This window comes from Mustelus asterias, chromosome 6, assembly GCF_964213995.1.
Source record: "Mustelus asterias chromosome 6, sMusAst1.hap1.1, whole genome shotgun sequence".
NCBI classification, from domain to species: domain Eukaryota; kingdom Metazoa; phylum Chordata; class Chondrichthyes; order Carcharhiniformes; family Triakidae; genus Mustelus; species Mustelus asterias.
Genome location: NC_135806.1, coordinates 66,079,310 through 66,092,518, shown reverse-complemented (window position 1 = coordinate 66,092,518; position 13,209 = coordinate 66,079,310). Strand labels below are relative to the sequence as shown.

Sequence of the window (13,209 nt, the reverse complement as noted above, 5' to 3'; positions counted from 1 at the left end):
AACTCCAGGTTCAAGTCCAACAGGCTTATTTGGTAGCAAAAGCCACTAGCTTTCGGAGCGCTGCTCCTTCGTCAGGTAAGTGGGAGTTCTTCAAATGTTATGCATTATGTTATGCATAACATTATGTTATGCATTAACCAGACTGAGTGGAAATGTACTGATTGGGCTGGGATTTAATATTCTCTGTAATGGAAAATCTTACTGGCATGCTGTAAAAGTTTACAGCTTGATAAAAGCAAATTACTGGAATCTGAAACAAAAACGGAAAATGCTGGAAAATCTCAGCAGATCTGACAGTATCTGTGGAGAGAGTGGAGACAAGGTTTGGAGTCTGGATGACCCTGTATTGTCTCCAGATGCTGTCAAACCTGCCGAGATTCTCCAGCACTTTCTGTTTTTGTTACTTGTTGATATAAGTTTGTGGATGTGAAGCAGTGACTGACAGACAGGGACACTGACAGGGAGCTGTCCCTGACACAGGAATCCCGCCAGAAGCTGCCAGCAGGAAATCTCCGCTCCGCCCGGCGGGACCCGGGAGATGATCCTCATCCTGATGGGGGTCAGTGGCAGCGGAAAGTGAGTCCCCGCCGGTCCGCTTTCCGTCTGCGGGTCCACCAGCCGCCGGACCCGGGCCATGCCGAAAACCAGCCGTCGGGCCTGGTCCCGGCAGGACCCTGCAGTACACCAGCCACCCGGGCCCGGTCCCTGCCGTACACCAGCCCCCCGGGCCCGGGTCCTGCCGTACACCAGCTCCCCGGTCCCGGCCGTACACCAGCCGCCCGGGCCCGTCCCTGTCGTACACCAGCTCCCCGGTCCCGGTCCCTGCCGTACACCAGCCGCTCGGGCCCGTCCCTGTCGTACACCAGCTGCCCGGGCCCTGCCCGTACACCAGCTCCCCGGGGCCGGTCCCTGCCGTAAACCAGCCCCCCAGGCCCGGTCCCTGACGTACACCAGCCGCCCGGGCCCTGCCGTACAGCTGTTTGAGCTGCCTGTAAGAGGATTGCTGCTGACTGGGGGATTGTTACTGAGCTGCAGAAACTTGTGCATCACTGTAAGATTTAGAGATCTGCAGCAAATTACAATGACACACAAAGCCAACATCAGAAATTATTAACAGTTCTTGACAGAAAGATACATTATAGTTTAGAGTGAGTCTTTAAATTTAAAGAAAAATATTTTAAAACTCCTACCAAGTCTACAAGAGCTAGTCATACCTTTCATCAATTCTCAGAATGATACACGTTGATAACTACACCTGTACCCTAATCCAGAGTTCTTCACGAAAAAAATAGCTTAAAACTGCATAATCGAATGTCAAATTTTGAACAAATTAAAAGAAAACCTGAATGCACATTCAGGATAAAAATATTAGAGAAAATAGGTCATTATTTATGCCGTTTAAAACCTGCATTGTTCAGTTGAGTGTACTCACTTAAACCTAGATTTTTGGCAGTCATTTCAGTATTCTGAAAATCTATTTTTAATCTGTTCAATACCCTTTCTATTAGTGACATTTTAAAATGTGTGTTTTGTGAATTACACCATGCAAGTCAAATTATGCAGAAATACTGGGCGGCACAGTGGTTAGCACTGTTGCCTCACAGTGCACAGTGATGAGCACTGTTGCCTCACGGTGGCACAGTGATTGGCACTGTTGCCTCACGGTGGCACAGTGATTGGCACTGTTGCCTCACAGCGCCAGGGACCTGGGTTTCATTCCCGGCTTGGGTCACTGGGTGGAGTTTGCACGTTCGCCCCGTGTCTGTGTGGGTTTCCTCCGGGTGCTCCGGTTTCCTCCCATAGTCCAAAGAGGTGCGGGTTAGGTTGATTGGCTATGCTAAGTTGCCTCTTAGTGTCCCGGGATGCGTAGGTTAGAGGGATTGGTGGGGTTACGGGGATAGGGCCTGGGTGGGATTGTTGTCGGTGCAGACTCGATGGGCTGAATGGCCTCTTTCTGCACTGTAGGAATTCTATGATTCTACTACAGTAACAACTTATATTTGTATAGTGCCTATTAAAACGTACATAGGTGCTTCACGGGATATTATAAAGCAAAGTGTTACAACGAGCCGCTAAAGGTCAGCTTGTTCAAATAAGAAGGTTTTTAAGGAGCATTCTAAAGGACGAAAGTGATGTTAAGTGATAAATTATCTTCTGGAGCTTAGGGTTGAAGCAACAGAAGATGCCACATCAATGGTGGAGTGATTAAAATCCAGAGTGCAGAGGTCAGGATTAGAGGACCATAGATATTTGTGAGCTGTAGAGCTGGAGGAGATTACATGATAGGGAGGGGAGAGGCAATGGAGGAATTTGAAAACAAGGATGAGAATTTAAAAATCAAGACGTTGCTTGACCATTAGCCGGTGTAGGTCAGCGATCATTTATTTTTGACAAACTTTCAGACAACACTGCTTGTGCAGTAATTGGTGGGCATGTCTGCTGAAATGTTGAGTGCCTCAAAAAGTGGACTGTAAATTCTATATAAATTATGTTATGTTGGAAGTAAAATTATGACTGCTGGCTGATTTGGTTATTTCAAACTGTAAATGCAGAAAATCAAAGAGTCTAGTCAGTGTAATTCTTCGATGTCATTTACATGGAAGGATAACAACTATGCTGAATGTCACAAAGGAAGTACTGAGTAGTCTATTACATAATTAATCAAATGTACATAATTACTAAATTTTTTAAGGAAATGATGCAATTTCATATTTCCATATTTTGGCATTATTTGTGGCTGATGGAAGTGCAAATTTTGCAGTGGTATGGAATGGTGCTTAGCATGCGAGGGCATGGATGAGATGTGTAAGCCACACCTAACTGCAGATTCACAAAAAAAATTAAATGGGTACATTTGCTGCTCATTTTGTTTTTGAGAGATTCCTTTCGTAATGTACTATGCATCAGCCAAAGTGACTTTTCAGCTGGTAGACCCATTCTTTGTAGGGAAAATCAAGCTTGGTGTTCCCCCCAACAAAAATCAATTTGGCAACTCACCATTGGGCGGCACAGTGGTTAGCACTGCTGCCTCACAGCACCAGGGACCCGGATTCAATTTCAGCCTCGGATCACTGTCTGTGTGGAGTTTGCACGTTCTCTCCGTGCCTGCGTGGGTTTCCTCCGGGTGCTCCGGTTTCCTCTCTCAGTCCAAAGATGTGTGGGTTAGGTTGATTGGCCATGCTAATTTGCCCCTAGTGTCAAGGGGATTAGCAGGGTAAATATGTGGGGTTATGAGAATAGGGCTTGGTGGGATTGTGATCGATGCAGACTCGATGGGCCGAATGGCCTCCTTCTGCATTGTAGGGATTCTACAATCTGAGGTTGTATTTCACTATGTTTGTGCTTAAGTATATTGTGTGAATGCCACTCTCTTTGTTTAAAAAATTGTAATTTTTTAAATCTCTCCACGTTGTACCAGTTATTGGTATGTTGGCATTAAAAAAGTGTTATAAAGATTCAGCCAAATATATATTAACATACCTTCAATATCTTTGAACAATAGACTTACTCCATCATTATATTCTCTCTTTCCTAGGACTACTGTGGGTTCACGTCTTGCAAATAAGGTAACTTGTCTGACAATTATTTGGAAATAAGATAACATTTTTAATTTCATTTACTCTAAAAGCTTTTGCCTTGGTTCAACTTTGACTTTCTTTAATGAGCAACTTTGAACTGTTCATTGTTATGCAGCAATCTATTCCTGCAGAGAGATAATACATTTTAAGATTGGTCCTGCTCTGTGCAAGTGAACATTCTGTTGGAAAATCTCTGCAGTAATAAGAGTTTTGCAAATTTGAGAAAGCTATGTGAAGGGAATTATAGTATGGAATACCATCAATATTGAAATGAAATGATGCAGTAAATTAAAATTGAGTGATTAGGTTACATGAAGCTTGGATTTAAAATGCTTGAAGATTGTATTGTACTAAGAAGAGCACAGGGAATGCAATGGCTGCACAATTTTTTAAAAAGCTTGAATGAATGAATAAAAGTAAAAGATTCTATTGAGTCTTAAAGATGGACGACCCAAAGAATAATGTATCTGTAGCTTATGAAGAGGAAGAGCTGCATTAGCCCATATGCTAAAATGGTGTTGAAGGTAACGATCAGGTAACTCCTTGTCCTGAGAAATAGGTAAAAGACATTTTCAAGATGTGGATGAAGTATTCAATTTCCTATTCTTGTGGTTGAGGAGTGGACCATAAAGATGGTGGTAGAGCTTAGGCAGGTTCTTGTCCGAGGGGAACGTGGTATAGGGATGAGAAATTTCTATTTGGTGGAATTCTGACTTTTGGAAATGCAATTCTGCCCTTCTAATTTTATTCTGTCAGTAAAATAATTCTATGGCTATAGTCATGCCCTTATTTCATTAAAAAAACATTCCTTCCACCCTACTTCCCTTATCTCCCACTGCTGATAATTTTATCAGAAAAAAATATTTAATTCTCAGATTTTTCACCAAAATGAATTCCACTTTCCCACTCTCTCCCATGGATTTCCCTTAAAAACATTGGGCTCTAATTCAACCATTCTCTCAGCATTCCATACTCCAACAAACCTGTGTGTAAAGGAATTTCTCCCAACTTCCCTTCTCATTCTCCATTTAACAAATTTAAGTTAATTACCTCTGATCAGTAACTTTACAATCAGAAAATGTTCACTCCTGGCTGAAGTCAAGTTTCATTAACGTGCCTTCATTCTAATTAGTATTGCTCATCCCTGACTGATTTCTAATGGTTTTCATATTTGCATATAAACACTGCAACCCTGTTACTCTTACACATTTAAGTTCCTTTTCATTTTTCATTCTCTTCTATCTTTATGCATCTCTCCATCATCACAGCTATTTTACACAGTTTTACCCATTATTCTTAACCATTATACTTATTCCTTACCCCATCCCCTATATTCTGCTCTTTTCCCTTCCCTCATTTGAAATCATCCTCCAATGTCTCTAGTTTCTCTGCACGGGATATTGATACCAGTCCCTAGATTCTTGTTTCAATGCTCTCAAAATCTGAAACAATCTCTTCAGTAGCATCTGTCAAGTTACACATTGATGAGTCTATCTGCTTCTCCTTCATCAGCGAAGATTGCTTTTCACATTATTCCTGTTAATTTGAATAATAAATCCATTTACTCAGATTTAATGTCAAATACATGGAATTTTAATTAGTATATGCTTTAAGGATTGATATTTGTTTTTTTTAAATAATCACGGTACAATTTTTCCATGAATTGTGTAAGATTTTAAATGATGTGTAATACAACCAGCTGTTTCCTTCTGCACTGTAGAATCCCTACAGTGCAGAAGGAGGCCATTCGGTTCATCGAGTCTGCACTGATAACAATCCCACCCAGGCCCTATCCCCGTAACCCCACATATTTACCTCGCTAATCCCTCTAACCTATGCAACCCGGGACACTAAGGGGCAATTTAGCATGGCCAATCAACCTAACCCACACATCTTTCGTTCCAGAAAGATTTTGTATGAAGTTATAACGGGGCGTCAGTTTTGATCAATTGCAGTGAATCTCTTTAAATCAGACTATATGGAGCAAAAAATTAGGAAGTAATTTTCATGTTGTATTGCCCCCTCGAGACAAAATGGAATGTATTCACATATGATTACAATGCGATAATCAGTCATTGGTGCAAATTACAGTAAGTGAAGTCAACACCCTACAATGTGGATCATTGAACACTAAAGAGACCAAACTTTTAAACTGTTTGGCATGTTGGAATATGTGACAACCCAGACAAGCACTCATTTTTAAGAAGAGGTTAGTTAGCTCAGTTGGCTGGACAACTGGTTCTGGTTCTTGATGCACAACAAAACCAACCGCGCGGGTTCAGTTCCTGTACCACCTGAGGTTACTCGTGAAGGCCCTGCCTTCTCAACCTTGCCCCTCACCTAAGGTATGGTGATTACAGTAATTAATGTAATATTGCAATATAAAGACACAAAGCCTTACTAGTCCAATTTCTCCCTCGCACCCCATTGCTTTTTCATAACTATTGCAGCTAATGGTATTCTAGAGCATCTTATCTGCTGTATTCACCTTGCTGTGAAGATTAAATAAGTTGAAGACAGTCTGTGGCTGTGCTTTTGTGCTTGCTAATTTGCAGTCTTCCTGTCCATTAAAATGAATAGGGAAAATCATGGACTGATGAGCACAGAAGAGGAAAGCTCCATCGGATGTGCTACAAAATACTTGCTTCATTAAGTAAATTATTTTCTTGCTCGTGACTGTATACTATATGGTTCATGTAGTGTAATACGTAAGTTCAGAAGCTGCTTGGGGATTAAAAGTGAAAAATGACCACAATACTCATACAATACATTTGACTTTGCAGGCAAATTGAAGTACTTGACAGAAAAAGGGAATGAACGGAAAGTAAATTAAGAAAAAGCGACATCCTTTGAGGAAGCTATGGAAAGTAGAAATGGATGTAATATTTAGGAAGAAGGTTCCAGAATGCAAGATCATAACAGCTGAAAGGAAAGGAATAGGAGTGGGGGGTTGTAAGTAGGCCAAAGTTGGAGGAATGGAAGATGCAAGCAAAGGTGTTGGGCAGGAAGCTGATACAAACATAAGAGTGATGAGGAGATGTCAATGTGGAGAAGAATTTTGAAATCAGTGCACTGAGAGATGGGAATATAATAGAGTTGGACGAGAGCAGATGTACTGGATAAATGAGACTTTAATGGAAGGTAGACAGCAGAATTTTGGACTAATTGGAATTTTAAAAAGATTAATCTGGATTTTGGCAAGCAAAACATTGAGGAAGAGGCTGTGGGTGATAATGATAGGAAGGTTTCAGTGGTGATGGTAGAGTGAAGCAAGGTCAGAAATAGGTCAGTTGATCATTGTAATAAATTAAGATATTAGGTTTGAAATTCTGCTGAAGGCCAGAGAAGTGAAACTAAGGCTGCAGCCCATCATGTTCATGTTGAGCAACTGGGAAAGGGGAATTGGATTGGAAATTGGCAGGCAGAATTTCTGGCAAGCATCGAAGAGGTTGCCTGTCTGCTTGACATGTTAGGTTGGAGAAAGTTATTCACAAAAGCATCATGAGCTGAAAATTGCTTAGAATTGCTTCATTAATGGACTTAATTGGCTCTTCAATGGTCAACAAGCACAGAGTGGACCCCCACTTGCACCCACCAATTGAAATATTGGGTGTGGGATGAAGTGAGGACACGTACTCGACATCTTCAGGGGCGCGCATAAATTCTGGCCTTAATATTTTTGTCCCCTTACCCATGGCATGCATCTACCAGTCCTGTGCAAAAATCAGTTGTTGGGAGACATTCCCCTTCAGTTTTCCCTCCGCGTGGAAAAGCACGTGTTCAGTTCACACTTTTGCACAGTAAGACAAGGTATCCTTTTCCCAATTCAGGATGCTTTGCCTTTGATACATCTTCTCTCTTCTGTGTTTTACAGCATTTCATCCACTATATCCAACAGATCATGCATTGGGTTGTTTCCAAATCAACACCCATTTTGAGTGTGAGCAGGTTGTTAGCCTAACCTGACCAATGTGTACTTAAAAGCCTGAAAATGAAAATGCACAAAACAGTTACACTTCGATTTACATGTTGACAACATTTATAGACTAATATCAATATACTGACAGGTTGAGCAGATAATTTCACAGCCCCAATCTAGTGTTCCACTAGAGTTTCTGATTAATAGAAAAATCAAGTGTCCGTTCAGATTGACAATAATTTGTTTGGAAGTTTGAAATATGTTATACAAAGAAGCATATTTGCATATTCCAATTCAGAATGTTAACGATAATGCATAAAGTGCACACTTGTGCAGTTCCCAAATGTAGATTCCAGTCTTGAGACCAAAATCCTTATTTCCCTTGGATATTGAGTTTTACTGATTTCTACAAGTTATGTGGCAGAGAATCAACAAGCCCAGCTGACTCATCTGCTTTTGCTATTAGATGAAGTGGAATATTTACATTGTTCATGGAAAGCTGGACTAGCCTATCTTGTAAGATTGAAAATAAAATTAATAATAATGAGTGTTCTGAAGTTTTCTTATCAATTTTAATAGTTAGGATGGAAATTCTTTGATGCCGATGACTACCATCCAAAAGAAAACAAAGAAAAAATGGTTAAAGGAATACCATTAGATGATAAGGTATATACATTTAAATGACTCTTATTTTACACTTTGATAACTGCAGTGTTTTTAACAGTTATGATTTTATCTTGACAAAATGAAAACATTTATAAATATGATTACAATACATGCATTTCCTATATTTTACTGAAAGGTTTCCCAAGAAGCTGTCTTAATAAGTTACTACCTGTTTTTTGATGGGATTTTAATTTGGTTGCAAGTTCTTCCTCTTTACCTATTTTCCAGCTTTTTAGTTTAAGATTTGAAAGTCTGAGTGCAAACTCGCTGCACAACTCAGTTCACTACTGATACCTTTTGATTCCACATCTTCTCAATTGAGCAAGAGATTCCTGTCTGTCCTACTGTGAAATTCTACATGCATTTATCCAAACAAAATGATATTCTTACACACAGGACACAGAATGGCCCTGATCTTGACTGGGGCAGGTTTGGGAACATTTTGAGACACAGTTGACAAGCTTGAGCCCTGTAGACAGAGCACCTCCAGAGGAGGCCAAAGGCCAAGGGTAGCTGGGAACCTGAAGCTGGGTTAGTGTATGGATCGGGGTTTGTGAGTCGGGGAGTGGCATGGTCAGGGGTTTATGGATCAGGGTTGGAATTGTGGTGTTCTTTGATTACAAGGGTAGACAGCAATCTTGAGTAGGGGTAATGGTTTGATGTTAGACAGGCAAACTTGATGAGCTGGAAGGAAGCGCTTCTGTTCCTCATGGATCCCAAGCACTTGCATCTTCCATAAAGGCGTCTTCTTCTGATGTTAGAGTTCCTGAAAAACCTGGCTGGCCAGGAATGAACTGTGACATGTAGCCTCATTCTGATACTTAAGTTACCAGTCCACCTACTGTAAGTTCGTTGGTTACCTCAAGCCTGAGCTGTCTCGGCCAAAACCAGAAATGGGAAGATTTGAGTCAGGTTTGAAATCTTTTTAGAATTTTCACATCTCACCCAAACCACAAAATTTCCTGACATAATATAAACTTGCAGTGGAAGTTGTAAACCAAGGGAAATCTTGTGTTAGTTTGATATTGTTGTGTTTAACCTCATTAAAACATTGGTGTTCAAACATTTTTCTGCAGGGGGATCCTGTCTGCTGGTATTGCTACAATCCTGGACAGGCCGGCCAATACTAGCATTCCCCAGGAATCCTCTCCTAACTCTGAAAGGCAGTGATAGTTATGCAAAGAAAATTAGTGTCATCATTAAAGGAAATAATATTATACAATAAAAATAATTTTGTTGGCAAATTAATACGTAAATGGACAGAAATCTGATAACTGAACCCCCTAAGGTCCGTTCATTGTGATAGCAGGGTCTAGGGACCCCAGTTTAAATGTCATGATTGAAAATAGCTTCCCTTGGTGAAACAGAATTAGAAATAGTGTTTCACTGACTTCTCTAATGTGCCAGATATAAAAGCTTCACTGCAGTGAAATATTAGAATGTGCACTTTGTGCAGGATTAATAATTAATGTAAATAGCTTGAGCTGATAAGGAAATGTAACGAGGTTTATTTTATTTATAAGCCTTTTCTTAAGTGGTGCCATAATTGTGGCGCAGTGCTGAGGTGCACCTGGGTTTTCAAAATCTCAGCAGCCTGTCAGAAGAAAACCGTGCAGTGGGGAACGGTGGGAACATTTCAGAAATGAATTGAATTGATCTGGGAGGCTTCAGTACACAGGCGAGCAGTCAATTAGAGTGACGTTATAGGAGGCCCACGTCACCTGATAAGTATTCCATTTTAAACTTGGGCACACTGCATGGAAACCCAAGGAGAGAAAATAACATTTTTATAAAGGAGTAGGTTGGAGAAATAAAATAAATTGTATAAAAATGACTTTTACACTCCTTCCAGTTTCTTAAGACATTTGTTTCTGTTGCTCATTAGGACAGAATCCCCTGGTTGTGCACTTTGCAAGAAATATTAATGAGGTAAACTCAAATTAAACACATTTTTTAATCAATACGTTAAAATTTTTATCAACTGTAGTAATGGAACTAAAGCAAACGTTTCTAAAAGTACAATTTCAGCATCTATATCAGATCAAATGTGCAATGTCAGTAAGTAATAATATTGGTTTTAGTCTGATAACCTCCGTCCACTTTTCTTTGGAAAAGTTCTTCATTTTTTTTCCCCTTTGTAGGACATGGACGTCGCTGGCTGGCCAGTATTTATTGCCCAACCCCAGTTGTCCGAGGGCAGTTGAGAGTCAACCACATTGCTGTGGCTCTGGAGTCACACGTAGGCCAGACCAGGGAAGGACAGCAGATTTTCTTCCCTAAAAGCATCAGTGAACTAGATGGGTTTTTTCGACAATGGTTTCATGGTCATCGGTAGATCCTTAACTCCAGATCTTTTTTATTGAATTCCATCATCTGCCATGGCAGGATTCGAAGCTGGGTCCTCAGAACATTAGCTGAGTTTCTGGATTAATAGTCTAGTGATAATGTCACCAGGCCATCACTTGGGTTTTACAAATCACAGTGACCAGATTTCAGTGAATCACAAGCAGCTGTTCAATAAGTGCATTTGAGTTTCAATGCAGTTGGAATCTACTGATTTCATCACCACGGCCAGGGTTCGATTCCCGGTCAGAGAAGTACATGTTACAATCTTTGTGATCAATGACAAATGTTATTTTAAACGTGATACAAAATAGTGGAGTCTACTGACGGAAAACAATGTTTGAATGTCAGATTTGTTCCACTGATACATTAGAATTAACAGCATGTTTTTTAAAGAATTCCAGAATAGGTTTGACAATTATAATGGCACTTGAAGCCACACATTTTGAATTTTTGCACACTATTGCCCCAATAATTACACGGGGTTGGATTTTCAAATAGCAAATCCTTAATTCCTGTTTTCTCAATATCCTGCAGAAATTAACTGAAGGACGTCTTTTAGATTTTCTCGATTTGTTTCGCATCCAACAGTTAATTAGTTGACAGTAGAAAATTCTGGAAATACTCAGCAGGTCAGGCCGCAGCTGTGGAGAGATAAACAGTTGTTTCAGGTCAATAACCTTTAATGAGAAAAGTTAGGACCTTAGTAAGTTTTAAGCAGGTGAAAAGGGGGTCTGGTTGTGAGGGTGGCAAAGAATAAAGGAGAGTTTAAATGAGCCAAAGGAAGCAATAATGGAATACGTTTTTTAAAAAGTTCTGTGGGTGAGGTGTGAATGGCAGAATGAACAGCTGCTGTCTGAAAGTAAAAACTGAAGAAAATTGAGTGTAAAACAAAAACCTGCAAAGAAAAAGGAATCAAAATGGGAGTTGAGATTACCATCTCAAATTGTTGAACTCAGTGTTGAGTTCGGAAGGCTATAGGGGGCCTAATTGAAAGATGAGGTACTGTTCCTCAAGCTTGCATTGAGCTTCGTTGGAGCACCTCAGGAGGCCAAGGACAAATAGGTCAGCATGAAAATGTGGTGGAGAATTAAAATGAAAGCTGACCAGAAGTTCATGGTCATGTTTGCAGGCTGGACAGAGACATTCCTCAAAGTGGTTGTTCAATTTGCATTTGGTCTCCCCAATGTAGCGCAGACCATATTGTGAACAGCCATCTTTGCTGCTTTTTTTTCCACTTCCTTCTTTTGATTTTGGTTGCAAGAGCCCCACCCTCTTGTCAGATGCTTTAACTCATTTGCCACTTACCTAGATGGCTGTTCGATTAACATCGCTTTTGGCCAATTTCAACATTACAGTTAAGTCAGATTCTGCAACTGAATGTTTGGAATAAATGTTATTATTAGATTGTGTGCTAAACGGGATCAGAAATTCATTATAATTTTGGTATTGATGTACAGTAATTCTATAATCCACAGGGAACCCGGAATATAGATAGACTTTAGTGTTAAATCTCGCATTTAAAAATAATACTGAAGTTATTTGAATATTTATAATTGCTTTAATTTTTTTTGCTCAACCATAGGGAAAAATCATTTGGAGCTAATATAATCCTTGCGTGCTCTTCTCTGAAGAGAGTGTATCGAAAAATCCTGACTGGTGAGCAAAGTACTGTCAACACAGATTCAGAACAGAATCAAGAACAATCACAGCTTGGCTGCAACAAGGAGATCTTGTTTGTGTATCTTCGTGGCTCCATAGAATTGATTACCAAGAGGCTAGAGAGCAGAAAAGGACATTACATGTCACCTTCTTTGTTACAATCTCAGTTTGACACTCTGGAACCACCAGAGGGGACGGAGAATTTCATTGATATTAATGTTGAAAAAAGCATTCCAGAGATAGTGGCTGAGATTGGGAAAAATCTGGGTTAGAATCTTTGATTTTTAAACAGAGCATCAGAAAGAAATGACTGCAAACCACTGCAGGGAAAATATGTTCCATGCCTGCAATTTGTTGTCACATAGCATTTGCATAACTGGAAACAAAAGTGGAATTAAAAAGCATTTTTGATGGATAAGACAATGACAAATTGGCAACAGAGCATTCATCGAGCAGTTCAATTTGTTACCAATAATATAGTGCTTTATAAATTAAATACATACATGTGATAATAGAATTAGTCACATCTGGCTATGACAGCAGTATTTCAATATTTATTTTTAAATAGTCTATGTTACTTTAAATAAAAGCACAATAAATGGCACGGTTTTAAGATTTATTGTACAAATGTTCAGACATAATTTATCCAAGTATGTGCAGAAAATCCACTCCTGCTGTGGTTTGCAAATCATTAGATTAATCAGAAACAAAGTATATTTTTTGTAAATAAAAGTAAATAGAAGTAGCATTGATAGGCAGTACCTCTGTGCATATAATAAAAACAACCTGTGTAAAAGATCACTGCTGTTAAAAGCAAATTACTGCAGATGCTGGAATCTGAAACCAAAAGAGAAAGTGCTGGAAAATCTCAGCAAGTCTGGCAGCATCTGTAAGGAGAGAAAAGAGCTGATGTTTCAAAGCTTTGACAAAGGGTCATCTGGACTTGAAACGTCAGCTCTTTTCTCTCCTTACAGATGCTGCCAGACCTGCTGAGATTTTACAGCATTTTCTTTTTTGGGATCACTGCTGTTAAATCTGACG

General features: G+C 39.8%; 1 protein-coding gene across 9 annotated transcripts; it reads left to right on the top strand.

Moving 5' to 3' along the window:
- Nucleotides 1-286: 286 nt before the first annotated feature.
- LOC144494914 (putative gluconokinase) lies at nucleotides 287-12,960 on the top strand. Of its 9 annotated transcripts, none has more exons than XM_078214485.1 (5): nucleotides 287-576; nucleotides 3,536-3,566; nucleotides 8,077-8,163; nucleotides 10,049-10,092; nucleotides 12,092-12,960. In XM_078214485.1, exons 1-5 carry the CDS (start codon nucleotides 539-541, stop codon nucleotides 12,438-12,440), a joined length of 549 nt encoding a protein of 182 aa, XP_078070611.1. In that variant the 5' UTR covers nucleotides 287-538; the 3' UTR covers nucleotides 12,441-12,960. The 9 variants fall into 9 exon arrangements, with proteins under 9 accessions (XP_078070611.1, XP_078070618.1, XP_078070616.1 ...); XM_078214492.1 differs by having other exon boundaries at nucleotides 314-559; nucleotides 8,081-8,163; XM_078214490.1 differs by having other exon boundaries at nucleotides 434-559.
- Nucleotides 12,961-13,209: the final 249 nt, after the last annotated feature.